Below are 24,115 nucleotides of genomic sequence, written 5' to 3' on the forward strand. Positions count from 1 at the left end.
GAACTTCAACAATGAAATGTGACGTTTTTCCCCTTCCCCTTCCCTCCTTCCTTCTCGCCTGTCTTTCTACAACATGAACCCGTTTCTGTGGAAAGGGTAGCGCTGACAATGGAAGAAAAGGCCGTGTTTGTTTCGGAGGGTAAAAGTTCTGATGTTTTGGTATTTCGACATTGTAGCCTTAACGTGACTTCAAACCGCACCCAATCCACAGGAGAAAACACTCACACTTCAGCTCACTCCTGTCAAAACACACTTATCACAGCAGGGGGAAAAACACATACTGAAATGATATCATCAGTAAATACGAATGCACATATGTAAGCACGCACACGCACACACACACACACACACACACACACAAGATAAAGAGGCTGCATCAGAGCTGGAAGCGGACTGGTCAGTGGATTCTGATGAGACTGGTTTCCTGACCTAGTTAAGTCCAGTTCTCCAAGGGATCTGCTAGGGGCTCTGGAGCTTAGAGAAGCAGGTTTCGAAACCAGGAGGTTGGGGGTTCAAATCCCCGGATTGGCTGGGAAAATCCAGTTGGAGCAATTGGTAACGTTTTCTCCTCCCCAAGCGGCCAAAACCACGGGTGAATTTTGAAGCCAATACTGAAGTAACTAACATCCGCTAGAGGCCGACTTGAAAAAGACGCCCAACTCCATGAAGTCAACGGGACCACAACACAACTTCTCACTTAAAATATGAAGTCAATACATTTTTTCGACAAGATGTTATGATCTCAGTAGCTAATTTCACTTCTTCTAATGTTTGTCCGTATGGCGATTTTCATACAACAGATATAAAGGATATAAAACGGGGTTGCTTGGTTAGTGATTGACAGGTTGAAGATTTTGGGCCAATAGTAGGCGGAGTTGCGGCTCTGCAGACAAGCCAAACTCCACCCTCGGCCTCGCTTTGGCGCCAAAAAACGTCAACATGGCGGTGGTTGTAAACACAATCTCCAGGCTTCAAAACAGCCCTTCAGAAGCCAATGGGTGACATCACACTCACTACGTCCAATTGTTTTTACAGTCTATGGTTTGAACCCCAGAAGTTCGGGAGGATCAAGTCCCCGGACTGGCTGGGAAAATCTGGTTGGGGGAAATCGGTAAGGTTTTCTCCTCCCACAACTTGAGCAAAGGCATTTCAGCAGCACTTCACCGGACGGCTCCCGGGTCTGGATGTGCGCAGCTGAATGAATGTGAAATAGGACGCTGCTGAAAGAGAGCACACATGCTCAGCCAACCCCGTTAATAAATGTTAAATTAATTCATAAATTAGTGAGTTATTGACTCGCTGTCTGCCAGCAAAATTATCATGGAATAATAAGGTTTGGTTTAGCTTTGTTTGGACTTGACATAATTGCATTGAACCGCACTGAACTGCACTGCACTGAATTAAATTGAGTTGAGGGAAGCCTGATGGGTTCTAATGCATTTCAAGTTTTGTAGCGTGTGTCTTGTAGTCCAGTCCTATACAATTTGTGTTGACAAATGCTGTGTCGTTTATGAAAAAACAAATGTCACTACTGGAAACGCACACAAAATTCTGATTAGCAAAGCTGAATGGAGACGGGAAAGTTCGAACAACTTCTGCAGCATTGCCACGAAAAGCTTTTTATACTCGCTTTAAGTATATATGTTTTTGTTGTTTAATATATTATGTGATGAATAGGAAAGGAAACACGTTTGTCAAATAAATAATGACGCAGGTTTGGCATAATCGGCCCGATGAATGATTCAATTTCATAGCTTAACAGTTCAAAAGTGGCTTTGGACTTGTCTGTAAAATCTCCATTGTGGTTGTATGCCAATTAGTTGGTGCATTAGAATATTGCCAAGTGGATTCCCTTATTTTCGTATAAAAGCACAAAACACAACAACAACTTGCCCATTACTAATCCAGGGTCGCTTCCATGAGTGCTTCCATGACCTGAACATTTTATTCCGTCCTGGTTTGCTAATGTTGTTTTTCTAAAGTGGTGAACAGTCTGGTTTCCACTCCAGTTGGGCTGAAAACCACCAGCTAATGCAATGAATGTGTGAAACAAGTTGGAAAATACATTCTGCTATATTCCCGTAAACAAACTCCCTCACTTTCCCTGTCGGGGGACACAGCTCTCTAAAATCCTTCTTGTTCCAGAAGCTGCATTACCAGTGGGATCCCTAAATCAGATAATTAAACAGACTCAGAGGAATTAAATAGAACGATTAAATCAGAAGAATTAAATAGAAAGATTTAAGAATTATGACAGAATTAACCCTATAAACGATTCTTGAAAGACTCTTTAGATTTTTGTCCTAGATGTTTTTTGACATCCAGGAAGCCTGTTTATTCACTTCAACCCAGCTGATAGAAACATGACAATAATTTGCAATTTATTTTTTGCAACATTTTAAAAGTTTGTGCAAGATTTGCTTGACTTTTGGATGGATATTACTGGAGTTATTATCTCGCCTTCTGTCTCCCTCTCAAAATCTCCATCTTAACAAAGTCATTTAATCTGTTATTAAGTCCTGAAAATCATAATTTTCTTAAAGCAAGTGAAAAAATCTGCCAGTGGGGTTAGTCAATTTCACTTGTTTCCAATGCAAATCAACTTGTTTGAAGAATTTAGTAGAATCAAGAGTCATTTTCTTGACAGCAGTGCAGTGATCTGCCTTATTCTGACTGGTTTCAACAGACTGACACTCTGTTCTAGAAAACTCCTGAAACAAGTGAAGCTGCACTGGAAACAAGTGGAGTTATCTCTCCTCACTGGCAGAATCTTTCTCTTGGTTTAAGAAAAATAAGATTTGAAGACTGAATATGAGACTAAATGACTTGTTAAGACGGAGGTTTTTTGCAGTGTGCCTCAGTGAAGAAGAAACAATAAGCAGAGCGGACGGCCCATGCACTTTCTTTTCTAAAAACAGAACCGTCGATGAGAATTATCCACAACGGTTCCCGTCTTCGTTGCTTCAGGAAGTTGAAGTCTCATTTTACATAACAGAATAAAATCATCTCTGTTACAGTATTTATTACAGCCACTTTGAACCTCAGTGTGAAGCCAAACCTCCAGTGTGGATGGAAACAGACGGACAGAGATGAAACGATTGTGGTCGAGTGTCGAGGAGAGGGGAGGAGTGGCTGAGTCATCGCTGTTACCACACACACACACACACACACACACGCTCGCACCAGGTCATGCATATCAATGCACACGTTAACATACATGCATGCAAACACTTACGCACGCATACATACGTAAACATACACACACACACTTGCACGCACTATAAGGGTGCAGATACAACACATGTAAACATGTACACACCATTACACACACACAGCCACGCACAAACACATAAACACACACTCATGCATGAGTGCGCATACGGACACACAGGCACACACACACACACAGATGTAAACACACACATACAGACATACACACACACACACTCACACACACACAAACAAACACAAGGGCTTTGCATGAATCATGGCCTGTTGCTAAGAGACAAATGGTATGAGAGGATTTGCGACAAAGTCTTTAGTCTTCGGTGACAAACTGTGTGTTTGTGTGTGTGTGTGTGTGTGTGTGTGTGTGCGAGCAATGCAGTATGTCTGGCAGGCTGCAAACTATCATGTTAAAATATGGCCAGATGTGACAGTCATTGGAAGTCTAATCACTTGGGTGAGGAGGTTAGCTGGGAGGGAGGCAGCATGCAAAATTAATTAGTTCTCTAATTAGGAACATGTTTAATTAACTAACGCTGGAAACCCAGACTGACTTCACAGCATCACAGTACAGCAGAGGACTAACTGAGGTAAAATAGTGATGAGGAGAAGAGAAGAGAAGAGAAGAGAAGAGAAGAGAAGAGAAGAGAAGAGAGGAGAGGAGAGGAGAGAAGAGAAGAGAAGAGAAGAGAAGAGAAGAGAAGAGAAGAGAAGAGAGGAGAGGAGAGGAGAGGAGAGGAGAGAAGAGAAGAGAAGAGAGAAGAAGAGAAGAGAGGAGAGAAGAGAAGAGAAGAGAAGAGAAGAGAAGAGAAGAGAAGAGAAGAGAGGAGAGGAGAGGAGAGGAGAGGAGAGAAGAGAAGAGAAGAGAGGAGAGGAGAGGAGAGAAGAGATTAAGTGAAAAAAGAAGGGGGAGCAAAAGAAAAAGGAGATGAGAAGAGAGGGAAGAAAACGAGAGAAGAGGGAGAAAAAGAAGAGAAGAAAAGAAGGGAGAGTAGAAGAAAAGGAAAGAGAAGATGGCACATGAAGAAGAGAGGACGATGGAAAAGAGGAAAGAAGAGGGGGAAGATGAGAGAAGAGATGAGAGGAGAGGAGAGAAGAGAAGAGAAGAGAAGAGAAAAGAGAAGAGAAGAGAGGACAGAAGAGATTAAGTGAAAAAAGAAGGGTGAGCAAAAGAAAAGAGAAAAGGAGATGAGAAGAGAGGGAAGAAAACGAGAGAAGAGGGAGAAAAAGAAGAGAAGAAAAGAAAGAGAAAGGAGTGGAAGATCAGAGATGACATGAGAGAAGAGAAGAGGAAAAGCAAAGTGACGAGAGACGAGACGAGACGAGACAAGAAGATGAGTTGAGAAGAGAGGAAAGGAGTGGAAAAAAGGAAGGAAGGGGAAGTTGTGGGCAAAACCAGAATGAGACCACAAGTGAAAGAAATCCTTCTGCTTTACCTCAGTTTCTCTTCTCTAGAAAACACTAGAAAGCTCTGCTAACAAAACCACGGCTAACCGACATGGATAACACCACAGACCAGACCAGACTAGACCAGACCAGACCAGACCAGATCAGACCAGACCAGAGAGTGTCAAAACAAACATGGCTTGTTTACTTGTGGAAGCGTCCCCCTCGGTCCTCGTTGTCGGCGTAGAGGAACATCTTTAAGGCGTAGTTTTCGATGTGGGCGTTACCAACCACCTCCTGGCTGACTGACTCGTTGTCCCCCAGCTCCTTCTTCATCTGGAGAACACACACACACACACACACACACACACACACACACACAAAAATTAATCAAAACATTAATTTCATCAATGCACTTAAAAAGCAATACATAGTGGGATATTTTTTATTTGGATTGTAACTGGACTTTTCAGGTCTCAGGACTTTTATTGTGAAAGGTCAAACTCGGAAGACCATAACTGGACTTTTCAGGAATCAGGACTTTTATTGTGAAAGGTCAAACTCGGAAGACCATAACTGGACTTTTCAGGACTCAGGACTTTTATTGTGAAAGGTCAAACTCGCAGGACCATAACTGGACTTTTTCAGGACTCGGGACTTTTATTGTGAAAGGTCAAACTCGCAGGACCATAACTGGACTTTTCAGGTCTCAGGACTTTTATTGTGAAAGGTCAAACTCGCAGGACCATAACTGGACTTTTTCAGGACTCGGGACTTTTATTGTGAAAGGTCAAAATTGCTGTGTGTGTCTGGAAAAAAAAACATAGGGTCAATAGTTTAAAACCATTAAGCTAAATGCCACTGGCTGACAGCAAAACACTTCACATAGACCATCGATACAAATAGAGATTGCACACACACACACACACACACACACACACACACACACACACTCACAACACCTGAATGTCCACACAACGCGTATACACACCTGTCCACACACACACACACGCTCACTAAAACGCCCCCACACACATAATGATTGAGTGTGAAGACTAGCAATTTGCACAAAGCTCTTTCACAAATACATACACCCATGCGCACACACACATGCTCGCTCTAACACTCTTATTACACACACACACACACACACACACATCCACAGAGCGAGTGTGAGGCTTCGACAGATTGGCCCCCGAGGGAGTGAAATCAAATAGACAAAAAGCAATATAGGGAAGAAAAAAAAAGAAAGAAGAGATAGAAGAAGAAGCTTGATGACACCGAACCAGGAAGCCGACACAGAATACGTCTGCTCATCAGGACGACGCCACACACACTCAGAATAAACCCTTCTTTCAGAGAGCGCCACTCGCTTCACTTTGATCTCTTGACTTGAAACATAAGCAGCGAGACGGTCCGATGACGCCGCATGACACAGCAGAATCCGGCTGCAGCCCCGGTCATTCTGATCGGCGGCTTCGGTCGGCGCCTTTCTCGCCTTCTTTCCTCAACGGCGGGGAATAATAAGACGGTGGCCGAGCTTCAATGCAAGTATTTCTTTGAAACTTATGATGTGGCAAATTAGAAAAGCTGAACGGAAACGGCAAAGTTCAATAAAACGTCCCAAAAAGTGCAAGAAAGTTTCGCTCAAAGTAGGATTTTTTTTTTTCAAATTTTATCGGCGAAGTGCATTTCTTTGCTTTTGTCTTCGTATGAAAGAATTAAATACAGCAAACATTAGCCAACACTAAAGAAAATTACTTAACGAGCACTAATCAATTCATATTTTTCTATTTTTCTTGTAGATGCATGTTTTTATGTTAAGAAAAAACTATTTATTCACTTCAGCCCAGATGGTGGAAATGCTCCTGATTCAAATTTTATTTTTTGTGACATTTCAAAAGTTTGCATAAAATTAATTAGACAGTTGGATGGAAACATAGCTAAATGTAGATTACTTGACACTATGCTTCAGCAGTATATTTTTTATTCTATTATTCTGTGGCTGTTCTTTATTCTTTATGCTTTACTGACACATTTCTTGCTTGAGTTCAAATATTTCACTCTGTTCTCCTCCTTCCATTGACTTTTCATGCATTCTCGCCACCTCTAATTTTATTTTTTATTTTTTTGCATTCGCTCTCAGCGTTAAGGTAAGAGACTCTGTCAATCCAACCTCCTGACATGTTATGATCTCTCTCTGTCTTTCTCTCTCTCCATCGTTTTCTTTCTCTGGGTCTCTCATTCTTTTTGTCTTGGCTGGTAAATGTAATCCACAAGTCACTGCTGCCTTGCACACGCACACACACACACACACACACACACACACACTCACACACACACATACTACTCCTTATAGACTTGCTCACTAAGTCTCTCTCTCTCTGTAGTGTTACAGTGTCCAGCAGGGCTTCAGGTTTCTTGTAAAACCACTAAGGCAAACAGACTGGTTCCCTCCAACAGGTGGACCCTGACCAGCCTGAATAGACACACTGTTCACCGGCTTAATCAAACCGTGAGTGTGTGTGTGAGTGTGTGTGTGTGTGTGTGTGTCAGGTATACAGTAGCAGAGGAATGTAAAACCACTGGGCTCACTGGAGAATAGAGGAAGGACAACTGGTCAGTGAACAGAGAGACTGGGATCAAAGGAAACTTACTGGACCGGGCTTTCTCTCTCTCTCTCTCTCTCTCTCTCAGCCTCTACCTGTGTTTCCATCCAACTACCAAGAAAGTTTCAGGTGAATTTTAACTGAATTGAGGTGCGTTTCCATCAGCTGGGCAGAAGCGAACGTAGAGCAGAGCTGTCACATGTCAGAGATGGAAAGAGTCTGTCAAGATGTGATTAGCGTTCGCTTCGTTCACAGCGGGTGGGAAACACGACAACACAGGAGACAACGGAGCAGCTGGACATCAGTACTGTCTGCTGACAGAGGCGTCGGATGCTGAAACAAAGTGTGTGCTTTCCTTATCAGCACAAATTGCTACTCTTTGCGCTAATTTAGCGAAATTGCTGCGAATGTTGCTAGGATTGGCTGAATTTGCATTAATTGCTGCAGTCACAAAATCACAATTTCCTGGAATTGGCTATTAAAAGAACACGTATAAGGAATAATGTGTGTGTGTGTGTGTGTGTGTGTGTGTGTGACAGGTATTCTCAAGCTGCTTTTACTATTTGAACCAACTAACTCGATTATTAGAATATGCACTACCTGTGAAAAGTTTGGACGCACCACATTTTTCTTTATTTTTACTATTTCCCACATTTTAGAATAACAGTAAAGACATCAAAACTGTGAAATAACACAAATGGAATTATGCAGCGACCAAAAAAAAGCGTTAAACAAATCAAAACTATCTTATATTTTAGATTCGTTAAAGCAGCCGCCCTTTGCCTTGATGGAAAGGCAAAGGCTTTGGAAAGAAATTCATACATAGGATCAACTTCACTATTTATATTTGTCTAAGAAACTAATTTCAAGCATTTAAGCAGAAGCCTTTAGATCAAAATCAGGTGACTGGTAGAGCAGCAAAGACTTCTGCGGCTGCCCCAGTAGACAAACTTCTATATTTAGCAGGATTCGACTGGTGGCTGGTGGTAACTTCCCACCCGCCACCACATGAAACTGATTTTTCAGACAAGTGAGTTTCCACCGTCCCAGTGAGAGCGAAGCCTCGGAGAGTTGGGTTTTCGGCGGGGGGGATTCTTCCTGTGAGCCTGTGATGACGGTGGAAAAAAAGAATTAATGAGTCCAGCATGTATTGTGTCAGTATGAGCCAGGTCATCAGGGAGAGAGAGAGAGAGAGACACGAGCGGCTGCGGCTTCAGTGCCGACTCGCTCGCTCCATGGAGATGAGTCACGACTACCGGCTAGTTCAGAGTGGAACGTACACACACACACGCACACACACACACACACACACATCAGGGTGTCTGCAGGTTTCAGAAAGCCAAATTTAAGAGCTGTGAAGACCTTTTAAAAGACACCCGGAATTGAATCTAAAACCAATTTAAAAACCAAGATAAAGAAACAAAGAACTAATGAAAGCCCAGAACCTATAAATGGGCAGAATAAAAAAAAGGACACCAGGAAATTAATTGTTAAGGAACATTACTGCAAGTCAATTTTCGGTCAATTTTATAGTAACCCTGTTCTGTTCTGTATGAATCTTAGAGTGGACATGAAGCACAAAGAAACCTAGACAATACATGGTGGGAAAAAATATGACCTATAATAAATGTATTTAAGACATTTTAATACTTTTCCAGACTTTTTAAAAAGGACCTGCAGATACCGTGACACATGAACACACAGAATACACACACACCTAATAAGAACCATTAATAACCAACCAACAACCAAGTAACAACCATTAAAACCTAATAATATATATATAAAGATTTGCTTTTGCATGGCATCGGTGTGAAAAAACAGATTTTTATCGTCTCTCGAAATAGTTTGGTTCTAAACACACAAACACACATGGACTCAGGTGCACAAATAGAAAGACACACACAACAAACACACACAAGAACACACACACTCAAGCACACACACACACAAACCTGCGAACAAATTCAAGTGTGCACAACGCACACACACGCGCATACTCACGGTCGGTCATGCACATGAGCAAACGCATACATACACACACACACACACACACATGCGTGCACAACACAGGCACACACACACACACACACACATCAAAGCAGCGGATGTGTGTCCTGCTGGGAGAGAGGAGAGGCATCCTGAGTAGAAGACAGTAATGAAGATCCCTGGTGCCTCTGTAAAATCTGGCTCAAGGGGGCAGCTCTCTCCCTGTGTGTGTGTGTGTGTGTGTGTGTGTGTGTGTGTGTGTGTGTGTGTGCGTGTTTCCATCTGTGTCCAGAGCTTCTCTGAATTGGCTCTGAGCGATCCACAAAGCAAGTCAAACATCACAGCGGGACTTCCCACCTCACCCTGCCTCCTCTCTCCTCCCTCCCCATGTCTCCTCCTCCCCTCTATAATCACCCCGCCCCCCCCTCCACACTCTCACACACACACACACACACACACACACACACACACACACACCCATTCACCTCCTCTCTTCTCCTCTCTTCTCCTCTCCACTAGGTGATGAATTTGCTGAACGTTGCACTGCAATACACAGCATTTTTTGCACCGTTTCTTTTCCTAGCGCTTTAAAAAAAAAAAAAGATGTTCAAAAATCAGATGCCAGAGCTTAGAATTTGCTCATTGAGTAAAAAATGAAAGATATTTTTTAACATGTAAGCCGATTTGTCGTGCGGGGATTCTTCACGGCATCAAAATAACTTCTTTAACAGAAGCTGTCAGCAACACAATACCCCTTTAAAAAAGGCAGAATGCAGCTTCTTGGGATTTGGGAATTGCAGTAGTGAACATGGTGATTAAGATATTTTCTGCAGCCCAACCCAACGCTTCACTTGTCCCACCATCTCTCCTCCCTCCCTTTCCTCTCCTCCCCTCGTCTTCACATTGACTCTATAAAAAGCGAATTTTTTTTTGTAGACAGGGTGTATTTTCATGTGAATGTTCAGCTGATTCAGAGTCCTTTGAGGAAGTGGAATAATCTTATTTTTAACAGTCTGGCGTGGTGCACCTGGATACCTGTCCGACCCCCCTGAGTCACACATTGATAACGGGCTAAAAAAGAAAACACCCCGCATCAAAGAAAATAGAATCAAACGGCCTGATTTGTTCAGCAAAGTTCAATCAAACGGCCTCATTTTCCAGAGAAGTTCAGACATAATTGTGTCCGGTGATAAATGTCCTCTTTAATAAGTCACACACAGCTGGTATTTAGTCCCGACTCGACAGTAATCGACGGTGTGTGTCGGTGTGTGAGTGTAAGAGAGAGAGAGAGAGTGAGATGGGGTGAGAGAAGAGAGTGACAGCGCAAGAAAATGTGAAAAAAAGCAAGCGAGATACAGAAATGTTGAGAGGAGGAGAGACAATGGGAGACGGAGACGGAGAGAGAGACTATCAGCTAAATCCTCGAACTCAAACTTTTGCACGCCTCCATTCTTACCAATGAATATTTTGTACAGTATTTAAGGCGCAAGAGAAATCAAAAGGTCAGTAAGAAACTTCTCTCTCTCTCTGCTTATCTCTGTGCAGCAGGGTGGGAAATTACCGCCGGCAAAAATTATCATTAATTTTGTCTGAAGCTGGTAAAATCGTCAGCTCCAGCAGCAGCTTTGGCAGGTAACCAACCATCATTTGGATGCGCTATTGTATTAAAAAAAAAAGGTGTTTGGGTGTAGAGCTGAACAATTAATCGAAAAAAAAGAATGAATGTAATATTCTGCAATTTCCAAATAGCAGAGGCTGCAATTAATTTCTTAAGAGAGAGGAGCGTCCAAAACGGATTTCTGAACCAGGTGTTTTAGAGCTGCAGGTAATCTTTGATCCATGAATCAAAACCTTTTATCAGACTCAAACTCAGTAAATCCTGCACACTGACACTGATCTATTTTTTTTTTTTTAACAAAATCACTTTTCTTTGAACAATTTTAAAGTTCTAAAGAGTTTCTGAAGAGAAAAACGTGAATATGAATATGAATCACGGTTTAGCGAAAGAGGTTGGTACATTTTTTGGAATTCATGGGTGACAAAAAAAGATAGTTTCCTTCCCTGTTGTACACCGCACCACTAGGGGGCGCACGCCACAGCTTGAGCAACACCGATCTGCCCTGCTGACGTCGAGTTAATTTCTCCGAGGAGGGAAACCTCATCCCTCTGAAAAGGCCCACTGCCATCGGCCCGGCTGCTACGGCACAACAGGCAAATGTCAAGCCTTTTAGAGAGGGGCTGCTAAAATAGAGGTGTGTGTGTGTGTGTGTGAGTGTGTGTGTGTGCATATTCATTACAGTAGAGTAGACTTAGAGCTCCACAGTGTGTTTTGCAAGAAAAGAGCCATTCATCCATGCGGTCCAATGGTAAAGGTGACATTACTGCCAGCCAGCAGCTCTCTGTGCTACAGCTCCACTGCTAACAAGGTTCCTATATATTCTACATTTTAAAAGCCCATGCAGCACTTTTGGTCGGTGTTCAGTATGATGTATGATGTAGTGGCTGGGTAATATGACTGTCATCTAGACCATATAACTCATGAACATTATTCTTCATAACGCGTATCACAATATGTCAAATGCCAGCAGGTTTACAGCTACATATAATGTGTAGCCATGTATGAATATGGGGATTGAAAGCCTTTCTCTCCATCTCTTCAGTTTCGTTCACACACTTTTCTCCAGTTTCTAAACTGTAAGACCTGGCAATGATCAGACTCATTTTCTATACCATTTTTCAAATTTGGCAGCATGTAGCTGGGGGCCAGAGGGAATTCCCCACCAAGTAAGGAGATCTTGAAGAATGAGTTCATTTCCAAAACACTACATCATAAAGTTTATCATTCAATAACTGTAAAATATAGAGGATCAAGTCTGTAAAAATCTTAATTTTAGTTGCTGTCCTTTAGCACTAGCAAGGCCGGTGGATTTTGGGGGTTTAATAGAAGGCAAACTGGTGAAATAAGAAGATAATGATTAGAAGTAAAATTTCCTTGCATTACTGAAAATCTAACAATGCTGATTTGTACAGAAAGTGGTTCTAGGAACAGGCATAGAGGGACATTTTGAAAGTTGAGATATTTCAATTCTCAAGTTCAAAACAGACATTAATTGACTGCAGCTCTAGCCGTCTCTTTTTCTCACGGTGCAAGACGTGGGCATCAGGAGCCAAATTCAGGTCAGACAGTCAGCTGAACAGTGTGATCAGCTGACATTATACAGTACTCACTAAGTATGCAAAGAAGTAGCAAAAGTTTTTAATCATATCGAAGGCTTTTAAACAGGATCAGCTCTAGATTCTTACTCTCCTTACAGGACAGTTAAAGATTTTAGTTTTTAGTTTTTCTTTTTGGAGAGGGGGGGTATCACTGTTTTAATTGGCTTTTGTTTTTCTTCCTCTCCCATTTAGGGGTTGTTACTTTTTTGTCTGTTTTATTTTTCTAAGCCTTTTGTCAGTTGTCTATAAAACAAAACGAGTATTTTTTCCTGTATTTTGCCTGACAGTTGTTGAGTCGTCCCTCCACAGTTTGTTCCAAGGTAAAACCAAACTGCTTTTTCAACTCATACTGAGTGATGCTCACTCAACCAGTGTTACACTCTCACTAATGTGTGCAACTGCAGTGGCTAATCTATGCATGAAAAAACATGTAGATTTTCCACCAGTGAATATTTTAGATGGAGCGAGCAAAGCAGTTTTGATGAGATATGGAATATATTAAGTTTGGGCAATGCTAACGAAACATTTGGGCAAACAGGCTACTATGTTTTGACCTACCAGAGCGATATAGTGGAGTGGATTTACTCTTCTTGACAATACATTGGGTGAATGGTGTGGGTATCCTGGTTATTCCAGGACTGTAGTAACTTAAGCTACAGCAACAGTTGATGCTGCACACCTAGCTAGGCACCGAGGGGTTGGACAGCATCCGGACCCAGGGGGGGGAACAGGGCTAAAGCAGGCTTAGCTTACCGACTCCAGTTGGTCCATGAGCTTGACCAGGAACTTTCGGCACTCCGGTGTTTTACTGTCCAACTTCATGCCCGTCTGCATAGCGTAGAGACGACCTGCAGGACAGGAGAGGGGAGGCGGGGGACGAAATGGTGAAGAGACAAAGATGAGGACAGAATAAAACATCCTATTGCTCAATAAAACCGTTCCTCCACAGCCTGTAGTCTCCAGGAAGCCTCATCAGACAAAGTCACCATCAATTTTTCACAACAAAGCCGCCAAGCAGTTCCTTTGACAAGCCGTTGATGTTTCTCTTCCTTCACATCGGATCCAACACAAGGAGAAAAACACACAGCGCCAGAAGGCAGGTCAGAAAGATTTCCATCTGAGCCAGGAGCGATCGGATCGTAAAGAGCTGCTGCTCTGTCAGAACTCCAACTCCCACAATCCCTCACCTGTCAATTAGTTCTGCGGTCAGATTTTCCTGTGCTGGCTGACCTGGGGGGGAGCAGAGGGGCTGCAGGGACAACTGACTGACTCACTGACTCACTGACTGACTGACTGACTCACTGACTGACTCACTGACTGACTGATTGTCCCAAAAAAACAAAAAAAAAGAAAAGAAAAAGAAAAGATTTTGTCACTTTATGACTAAAGACAAAAATATCAATCCAATTATTCCTTTTTTCCTCATATCAATGTCATTTTCTTTCCTTTTCTCCTCTTATCAATGCTCCAATTTCTTTTTTCAATTTTTCCTCATAACAATGCTCAAAGATTGAATTTGTCCCTCATATGATTGCTCCAATTTTTTCCTTTTTTCCACATTTCAATGCTCCCATTTTTCATTTTCCCCTTACATCAATGCTCCAATTTGTCATTTTTTGCCATTTTATTTCTCTGTTCATTTTACTTGCTGTAAAAGGCTAGAATATGCCAGTGTGTGTGTGTGTGTGTGTGTGTGTGTGTGTGTGTGTCACAGAAGTTAACAGAAGTTGTATAGCCCTCTTCAGGATTAAGCTGTGCAACCATACGTGAAAGGTCTGCTACACGTGTATAAAATAGAGCTGCACAGTAAATACATTTTTTTTATCAATATCGTACATACACACGCGCATGAAAACAGACACACACACACACACACACACACCTCCATCAGCATAAATTATCAATGGGTCCTTGTGGTGGAATAAAAACATCCACTAGCACTAAATCAGCACGTCAACAGGCTTTCACAGTCACACACACACACACACACACACATACACACACACACACACACACACACAGGTGATGTTGAGTAAGCACAGGAGAATCACAAGGTAAATATACCCAGCTGAGAAAACTGTACCGTAAGGCAAACACACACACACACACACACACACACACTACAGGCTTCATCCACCTCTAGTAATTTCACACTGTGAGCATGTGTGTGGGTGTGTGTGTGTGTGTGTGTGTACAACCTGTACAGGGAGACAGCATGAGTCAGCATCACACTATCAATTTGAGGTGAGGGGAATTACCTTTTCCTCTCATTCCAGTCAATGAGCTGCTGGGGGATTATGAGATGACAGGGGGCCAGATTACCAGATTACCTCAACAATCTGCTTATTACCTCCACAATACCCATGGTTATGTCTATGAGGCACACACTAATTTTGACACATTAGTATAATAACCCAAAACAAATGAGACAATCGCTGAGTCAGCCTCTACCGGCCTCTACAGTTCACTTCACACTGTGAGCCACCTGGTCGGACCTGGAGGAAATCTGTCGGACTGTTTTTCGGCTGTTCTTCCAGAGCAAACGGAGCTAAAGCTTTCACAGATTATCATGGAAGGAGTGAAAGGCCCATGAAAGAATCACTTCCAACATGTTTATCTTCTTCAGTAAAGCCAAAGATGCCAGAAAGGGGGAGGGGGAGATAGAAAGTGCCGGGATTTATGGCAAATGTGGTATTAATTTTGAGAAACATTAGTACCAACAATTCTAATGGGATGAGAGGCAACCAATCGTCTCAACCATCAGCCTCAGCCTCTTTTGTTTACCGGAATTATACTAAGTTATCATAATTAATTGGACGATGCTATATTGATGTTTTAAAATGCTACAGTAGCACCTTTTACTAGACTACAACAGCAACCAGCACCTAAGAGTGCAAGTGTTTCTCAACCCATGGTGTGCGTCCTCTTGTTGGGGGACTTTTCATACCTTGAAACTTGAAATTTTACCGGCCACTTTCATTAGTTTACTAGCCAGGCAAATTTTTAGAATAGAGTAAGATATTTTGGTCACCTACCAACCAACCTAGCTGTTAAACAAACTTATCAGTTTTAACAGAATTTAACAGAATTTGGCCAAATCCAGCCTGATCTACTCTAGTATGTGTCCATGCATGCCAAACCTGGCAAATAGGTCTATGAGTTTGTTTTAGGCTACTTAGGGTGCCAGTTGGGTGGGGTTTACCATTCAGGATAATACAATGAGCACTAAAATGTTTGGAAATCAGGAAAGTCAATGTTCCCAGGGTCAAAACAAAGCATGGAGAAGCAGCTTTTCGTTTTTATGCTCCTCATGCCTGGAACAAACTTCCAGAAAATCTGAGGTCTGCCTCCACTTTACAATCTTTTAAATCAGGGCTTAAAACGTTTCTGTTCGCCAAGGCTTTTTAAGAAATCTAGGGCAACACTCATCTGCACTGTAATATTTATTTATTTATTTATATCTTTTTTTATTTTATTTTAAATGTGATTTTAATGCACTTTTCACTTTTCTAATCCTCTTGCACTGTCTGTTTCTGCACTAGTTTACTTTTTAAGTCTTTTATCTTGTGGATCTCTTGTCTGTACTTTTGCACTTTTTAATTGTAAATTTTTTACCTTTACTGTATTTTTTATTACTCTGTAAAGCACTTTGAATTGGCTCAGTGTATGAAATGTGCTATACAAATAAAGCTGCCTTGCCTTGCTTTTCTGTGATTTCTTTTCTGTGACAACTTATCTGAACCTGTCCAAGCTGTCCTGATACAGTAAACTTAAATCATCTGCTGCCACAAGTAAAGTACAAAACAAACACTATGAATTGTGTCCTACTATTGGACCCGGGTCTGTCATGTGGCGTAGACGTAGCCTATTGCCGGGGGAAGATCTCAGTCTTGTGTTAGGTCTGTGCTGAACATGGTAAGCCCTCTGTTTCCCACTGCATGTTTAGTGTTTGAGTCACGGCTCACTGTCACTGTCCTGCACAGCATCAACAGAACAATGTCCCATTTCAGAAGGCAGATCGGTGGGGGAGTCGCTGCCAAGCCGCCAAAGCCCGTAGCGGCACTCAATATTTCCAAAAAAACACGAGCAAGACACACATGCATGCATGCGCTTATGTGGAAGCCAATCAACCAGTCAGCCAGGCAGACAAACAGCCGGCGAGTCATCAGCAGAAGAGAAGAAGCAGCCGGTTAGCAAGTCGGGCAGTTCTCCAGTCGGCCGGTCGTTCAGCGACAAAGCCGTTCTTTGTGCCGTTACACCCGTACGGCGCAACATTCGCTTTGGCCGTTCACAGACAATGAACTGCAACACAGAAGCCTTTGACAGCGGGAGAGGATGCGAGGCCACGGAAATTAAAAAAAACCACAGGCGAGCCGAGATTCGCCCGCCCTCTTCACGTTCCGGAAGTATTTCCCCAACGCTTGTGGCCTCTGGCGATCATTAACATTAGCCGCAAGAATCTGTCCTGTCAATCATTTCATAATATTACATGTCACCATTTTTTTTCTCGTCTTGGGATGAATTAGGGCTGAACGATTTTGAAAAAATATGTAATTGCAATTATTTTGACTGATATTGCAATTGCGATATGATTTGCGATATTAGAGGGAATGATCATTTTTACATCATTATTCTCATTTTCATTGAAAAACGTATTAAAATGATTATGGTGTGATTTTTGCGGGGATCTGTACCAAACAAAGATGTTTTCTTAAGTCTGTAGAATATGATGTGTAGGCCAGGACATCTCTGCAGCACGACAATATTTCATTTAAAATGGTATTTTGACACACATTTCGCCTTTAACAAATATTGCGCCTCCTGCAATTTGAAAATTGCAGTAGGCCATATTGCGATTTCGATAAAATTTCGATTAATTGTTCAGTCCTAGGATGAATGTACCCCATTTATACGACAGGTAGTTTCAGCTGAGTAATCCGATGGGTCAAAGACCAGCCTAACTCTTGTGGTAACCAGGGAGCAAGCCGGCGATTCAGTCACGTGCCCCGACTTTTTATCCGTAACTACTTTGAAGAGAACTTTTCAGACAGCACACAAGCGTTTGGTAACTGCTGAAAAAAAGCCGTGACGCCCTTTAAAGCCGTCATGAACTGAGATTGATGGGGACTTTGGTGCGAACTCTTGCCTCATCGCGACACCATGAAACTCATAATCGCAGTGAATAATGCCCTCAAAAGTATTAGTTCTGTATTCGGTGCCATTTTAAATCATTCAACAACACCCTAAAACCAGAACCCTCAGGTGGAGGACTACTGCTGTTGCTGACAATGCACAGAGAAAACAGCACTGTGACTTCATGCTTTGATGTTGGTTAGGAAGGAGTCAAGAAAAAAAGAGTTTCATCTATGCCGTCAGACACACACACACACACACACACACACACACACAAGGCCTTTGAAGAGTGCCATCACCAGTCAGTATCTGGCTACCTCAAAAGGCCTGTCATTTAATCGGGGCTGAGGTGGCTCTCCAACAGAGGAACAACCTTTTACTGAAATTTTGAACTTTTTCCGTGTAGTTTCAAACTCTACATTGAAGGTGCATTTCCATTTCTCAAAATTAAGATCACATTTCCCATGAACCCTTCTTTGCGACTCTTCCTGTTGCAAATGAGATGTTGCTGCTTGCCCCGCTTCCCCCTCCCTGGCGTCTCTCTCTTTTGTTTTGAGGAAGGATGGGAGAAGAAGGATAAGAGCCAATAACAGCCAATATTCAGACCAGGTAAGCTGAAGGAAACGTGAAGTTGAAACTTTGCAGTGAGAAATAGAATAAAGTGGTGTATTACTTGCTGAGTAAAAATGGCTCCTGTTTTGTGCCATAAAGCAGTCCGTAAAACAATCCAGCAGATTTCCCGCCAAATCCAAATCAGTTTGTTTACGGTATACTAATGTGCTATAATGATTTATTGATGTTAAAATGCTAAACGTAGCACCTTTAAATGAACTGTTTCAATATGACAATATGACAACATTCTACCATTATTAACTGTGGAAACTACAATAGCGACACGCGATTATAGATGATTAATTGTGCAGACTTGTTAAGTTATTTTATCTTGTATCCAGACTTATCAAGCTTATTTTACTCTTTATTTTTTTGTGAAATCATCTCACTGCACTGTCAGATCATTTTAGTTTCAACAAATTAAGACTTTTTTTCAGGAGAATGTAACTTGTTTCAGGACATTTACTTGGTAAAAGTGAAATTGTCTTGGAGAAAGTTTCTTGTTTCAAGATTTTCTTCATTGTTTTACGATGATTTCTTGAAAGAAGTCATATTGGCATGAATCAAGTGAAATTTATTGAAAGCAGCAAGATTATCTGCCAGTGCAGTGAGAGAATTTGACTAAAAATATAATGAAATAAGCTTGATAGGTCTGGAAACAAGATAAAATCACTGGACAACTTGTCATTTTTTACAGTGTTTACAGGGAATTGAACCCCTAACCCTGGAGGTGTTAGTGCCACGCTCTCCCCTTGAGCTACACAGAACCACATGTTCATTATCGCTTGGTCTGAACCAAAATATTAAAAATCTCACTGTGATAACTTAAAGAAATACGAGGGAGTTTCCCCCGACAAACAGCTTGAGTTGTTTATATTCTATCCTTCAACCAAACAGACAGCATGTGTGTTGCTGCGGCCCGGGGGGGGGGTGGGGGGGGAGGGGCAGCTGTCAGGAAGTGTGGCGTTGTAAGAAAATACGTTCAACAGAAGAAGAATTAGCGTTCAGTATCGAGCCTCCTGGCACAGCGCCCCACCCTCGACGCAAACTTGACGTCGGTCATGGAGAATCTGTGCCAATCTGAATCTGGGCCAATGTAGTCTGTCTCTCTTTCTGTCTCTCTCTCATAAATGACAAGGAAGCTATTATGCAGGATAGCTGCGTAGCTGCGTGTGTGAGAGAGTGTGTGTGTGAGAGAGTGTGTGAGAGAGAGAGAGAGAGAGAGAGAGAGAGAGAGAGAGAGAGAGAGAGAGAGAGAGAAGAGAGGAGAAACAAAGACATTGTTGAGATTATTTCACCTTGCACCTTCTTTTATGACATTTTGACACTGTTGTCTGTAAGTTTTTTTTTTACACCTTTTAATGGAATTGGATTTAAGGCCAATTTAACAACCAAAATAAGGAAACAAAGCCTATTTCTGACTGCACATCTCTAATGAAAGTTATGAAACTATGAATGGGCAGAATAAGAAAAAAGGACACCGGGAAAGGAAATGATTAGAAACATGATGTCCAATGTGTTTGTCATATTGGCATTAACCATGTTTGATGAACCAGTGTGAGGTGGCTCCCAATATGAAAAAATAACAGAAGACAGTGTGTGCTTTCCCAATGAACAAAGACCAAGGCAATTTAAACAAAAAAAAAATGCTCAGGCTGGATGGGAGGGAGAAAAGAGAAGTGCAAAGTTAAAACACTTGTCAGACTCACACCTTGAGTTTCTCCATAACTAACTGGTGGTAGTAATAACAGCAGTAGTATTATTTTTGTCAGGGGGTGTCAAAGGTAGTATTAGCGTTTTATTTTATTTTTTTAATTTATTATTACTCTATCTCCCATCCACCTTATAGACCTCTTCCTAGTCTGACAATGTGGGACACAGGCAGGCACGAGAGAGTATAATACACTCACCTCTTTCCTTTCACAAAACCTGTGGATAAATGCCCATGGTTCTGACATTGTGTTTCTGAAGGCTGTGCTGTATTCATCATGTCAATGGATCATACAATGACGCAGTACCAGAACACACACATATGCATGCACATCCACGCACACACACACACACACACACACACACCAGATCAACACAATACCCGACAACTAATGTCACTTTGCTCTCTTGTTTTCTGGCAAGACTTTTATTAATTGTCCTGTCCTGTATTCATTGTTTTGTTTTTCCCGTGTTGTCCTGTCAATGTTCTGTCTTTTGTCTTGCAATACAAAAAAAAAAAAAACAAGTCAGACAAATCAAATCGTTCAAGTCCCTGTAACTTAGCTAAAAATGATGGATTTGTCTGTGCTCTTTTCTGTAATTTACCTTTAAGTTGTCTTATGTGGGTTTTAGAAATTTACATTTTGTTTGAATTCAGCCAAAGTAATCCCCATGCTGGGTGAACATAGATGAGAAAGATGATATGTCAGAATTTCTGCAATACTGATTGCGCCATAGCTCTGCTATTTGCTTTCAAAGTAAATTTTGCGGTTTGGGCATCTGACCAACTGAGGCAAACTCTGGGTTCGCTCTGAGTTGTCAGTCAACTGCAGGCCGACTGCTACTGGTTCAGTGGGTAGTGAAGGGAGGAGGGAGGAGGGAGGAGGAGGAGGGAGGAGGGAGGGGGAAGGAGGGAGGAGGAGGAGGGAGGAGGGAGGAGGGAGGAGGGAGGGGGGAGGAGGGAGGGGGGAGGAGGGAGGAGGGAGGGGGGAGGAGGGAGGGGGAGGAGGACGAGGAGGAGGGAGGAGGGAGGGGGGAGGAGGGAGGGGGGCTAAGTGTGTTCATCTTCCTGGTTTTCAAACTCAACTACTGCAGCTTTAACACATGAAGAAATAGCTGAATACGAGCATCAGTCCAGACTGCGGTTTGCCCTCACTTCATTTTGATATGCTAGGCTTTCCAAGCATGAGGAACTGCTGGCAATCAGATGTCAACATCCGCCTCCTTATACCCATAAACCCTTGCATTTTGGGATCGTTTCCTGTTGTTCAGATTACGATCTCACTTCAACAAACAACACCTCAGATCTCTTGTTAGAGGACAGAGAGATTTCCAGGCGTTCGAATGGCACTGTTGTCATCGGGCAAAACAAACTAAACGAAAGGAGTAAACGCTCCAGAGTTCAAATTAATTGTTCCAAGCATGCTTGCTGTGAACACGCCCTTGAGCTGAACTAAATAAACGGGACTTGGCCTAGTCTCTATCCCCCAGAGAGGGAGGTGGGGAACCTGTGTTCAGCCTCAACTCCGCAACACGTCCATAATGTGAATGATCCAATCTGTTTGAAACGGCGGGGTGTACCGCAGCCAAACGCTGTCAGCCGGAGAGCTGCCGGTGAATTACACCGCTTCATTACAGCTAAACAAATCATGGCTTTGACTCAACCCGCTATTGATTGGCCTGTTCTGGGGTGGAGGTGAAGTAAAATATTGGCTAGCATTAGCAGGCTAATTTGCACAGACCTGCTGATGGAAAGCTGAGGCCGAGTGACGGATAAAAATGCATCAACGGTTAGAGCAAGAGGACGCGATACGACTTCTGAGGCCGGGCCCGAACTTATTCAGGCCAGCAGACTGAACGGATCGTTTCTTCTGCTGAAAGATTTGTGTTGATTTCGTAACAAACTTGTTTCCAATGTTTGTGCACTTAAGAAATGAATGATAATGGAGTCGACAACAGAAAACAGAGCTAATAAACTACAAATCACACTCTCTCTCTCTCTAGAACTTAAAGTCTCTCTCTCTTTCTGTCTCTCTCTTGCACAAACACACACATACCACACTCACTCTCTCACACATGCACACACACATTCACTCTCTCACATACACTCCCTCACACACACACACACATACACACTCTCTCTCCCTTTCTAACACTCTCTCTCCCCTACTCTCACACTCTCTCACACACTGGACTTGTCTGTCTGTCTGTCTATCTGTCTGACACACACACACACACACACACAACTGCCACATGCTTGTATATTTTGGCTGTGTATGGCAAGTTAGCCAACTCTACAAGTAACCAACCATCATGTGGACTCCTACTCTATTCTAAAAATCTAGTTGGCTGGTAAAACAGTGGGCGAATTTTGGGATTTACCAGCTATTGTGGCCTGCTGATTAAAAGGTTAAGTTTCCTGCCCTCATAAACACACACACACACACACACACACACACACACACACAGAGTAGTATCTAGGCTCAGAGGCCCAGATACATGGCGCTGCTGACCTCCAGTGGTCTGGCTGGATCACTGGTCCACTGCAACACACACAGCAAACACTATGGCTGCATGCCAAACAGCATGCATCCACCCTCGCCCTGCACCCTACAGGAACCCAGTGGACTGGACCGGACTATCAGGACCACCTGCTCTCTCCGAAAAACACTCATCACCTCCTCTTCAGGTGATGATTCTTCACACCAACACGCAAAACCGAAATGACAGTGTAAATAAAATGTACAGCCTATAAAATGTTTGCATGGGGACTGAGCGAAGTTTGTTTGTTTTCGGCCAAACTTTTCTTAAGTTTTTGTCCAATTCCAAAACTTTTAAAGACCTGGAAATGATCCAAGTCAATTTCCGTACCGCTGCAGATTTGCCACACCTTTGTAAAAGCCCCGTGCATCACTTCTATTTGCAATGTGTAGAAAAACAATGAACATAGGCTTGTCTCTGCACTGTGATAAAGCTAAGCCACTTATCTGCTATAGGAGGATTCGACAAAACATATCAGCACCCACTGCTCTTTTCTATGAAACAGCCTCACACATTATTTAATCCCCTTCGGTCATGAAGGGGAGATGGAGATGAAGACAGATTTAAGAAGAAGTTTGAAGCCTCGAGACAGCGAAGGCATGGATTGTGCTGAAGGGGCTGCAGCTCAAAGTTAGGAAACAGGATCTGAAATGAACTTTATTCTCCACCAGCCACTACAATTTTTTTTATCAGTCACTTCTTTGTACCATAATAATTGAGGCAGAAAACCTTGCAGAAAACATTCAAATCAGATGCACAATCCTAAAACATGTTTATAACACCTTATTTATTATTCATTACTCACATTTCTCCCTTTTGGTTTGAACAAGGCCATCCTTGTAAATAAGAATTTGCACCTGAATTTCATCAACGGACAAATTTGTTTGCTCTCTTCTTCTGTGGTTTGCTTACCACACCACACGACTGTACTTTTTTTTTTCTTTTACTGTAGTTTTGTTCTTTCATTTTGTATGAAAAAAATAAATACTGTTTACTCAAAGTCAAAAGTCGACTGTATGATGCTGCTTGTTCTCATTCTCTAGTTCCAACTAAAAGAGATAAAGCAGAATTTCGTCTCCTTTTCTTTTTGCCCGGTAAATTTGGTCATAACAACACCCAGTAATATCGAGTATTACAACAGCAATGACCACTTAGAACCAATGATGAAGGGGGAAAAAAATTGCCACTTTAAGACTTTTTCAGGACCTGTAGATACCCTTCCCGTGACTGACAACTTACTACGTCAAACAAATTGAATTGTCCCAATACGCCGAACTCCACCCATCCAGCGCTCCAAGCAGGTTAAAACCATAGACTGTATAAAAAGATGGACGTAGTGAGTGTGACGTCACCCATTGGCTTCTGAAGGGCCAATTTTGAAGCCTGGAGATCGGGTTTACGGTCGCCGCCATGTTGACATTTTTTGGAGCCGGAGCAGCCAAAGAGAGGCAAAGGGTGGAACCAACTATTGGCACCGCCGCCTACTACTGGCCCGTAATCAGCGATCTGTCCATCACTAGGCAAACAACCCTGTATTATATCTCTTATGCCCTATTAATGACACAGTTATTTTAAAAATCGCATTAAGGTCACACATGAGAAGAAGTGAAATTAGCTACTGAGGCCGAATTTATCGACTTTATATTTTTAGCAGAATTTGGGTTGTGGTCCCATTGACTTGCATGGAGTCGGGC

The 24,115-nt window shown here is 42.4% G+C and overlaps 1 protein-coding gene across 2 annotated transcripts in view; it reads right to left on the reverse strand.

Moving 5' to 3' along the window:
- vta1 (vesicle (multivesicular body) trafficking 1) overlaps positions 1-24,115 on the reverse strand; it is a 77,608-nt gene that overhangs the window by 47,739 nt on the left and 5,754 nt on the right. For both annotated transcript variants that reach the window (XM_071897113.2, XM_071897112.2), the window contains exons 2-3: positions 13,179-13,273; positions 4,820-4,947 (exon numbers count right to left, since the gene is read on the reverse strand). In XM_071897113.2, coding sequence (XP_071753214.1) covers positions 4,820-4,947; positions 13,179-13,273 — 223 coding nt within the window. The remainder of the gene's footprint in view (positions 1-4,819; positions 4,948-13,178; positions 13,274-24,115) is intronic.

Source organism: Centroberyx gerrardi, chromosome 18, assembly GCF_048128805.1.
Source record: "Centroberyx gerrardi isolate f3 chromosome 18, fCenGer3.hap1.cur.20231027, whole genome shotgun sequence".
Taxonomy (NCBI): Eukaryota; Metazoa; Chordata; class Actinopteri; order Beryciformes; family Berycidae; genus Centroberyx; species Centroberyx gerrardi.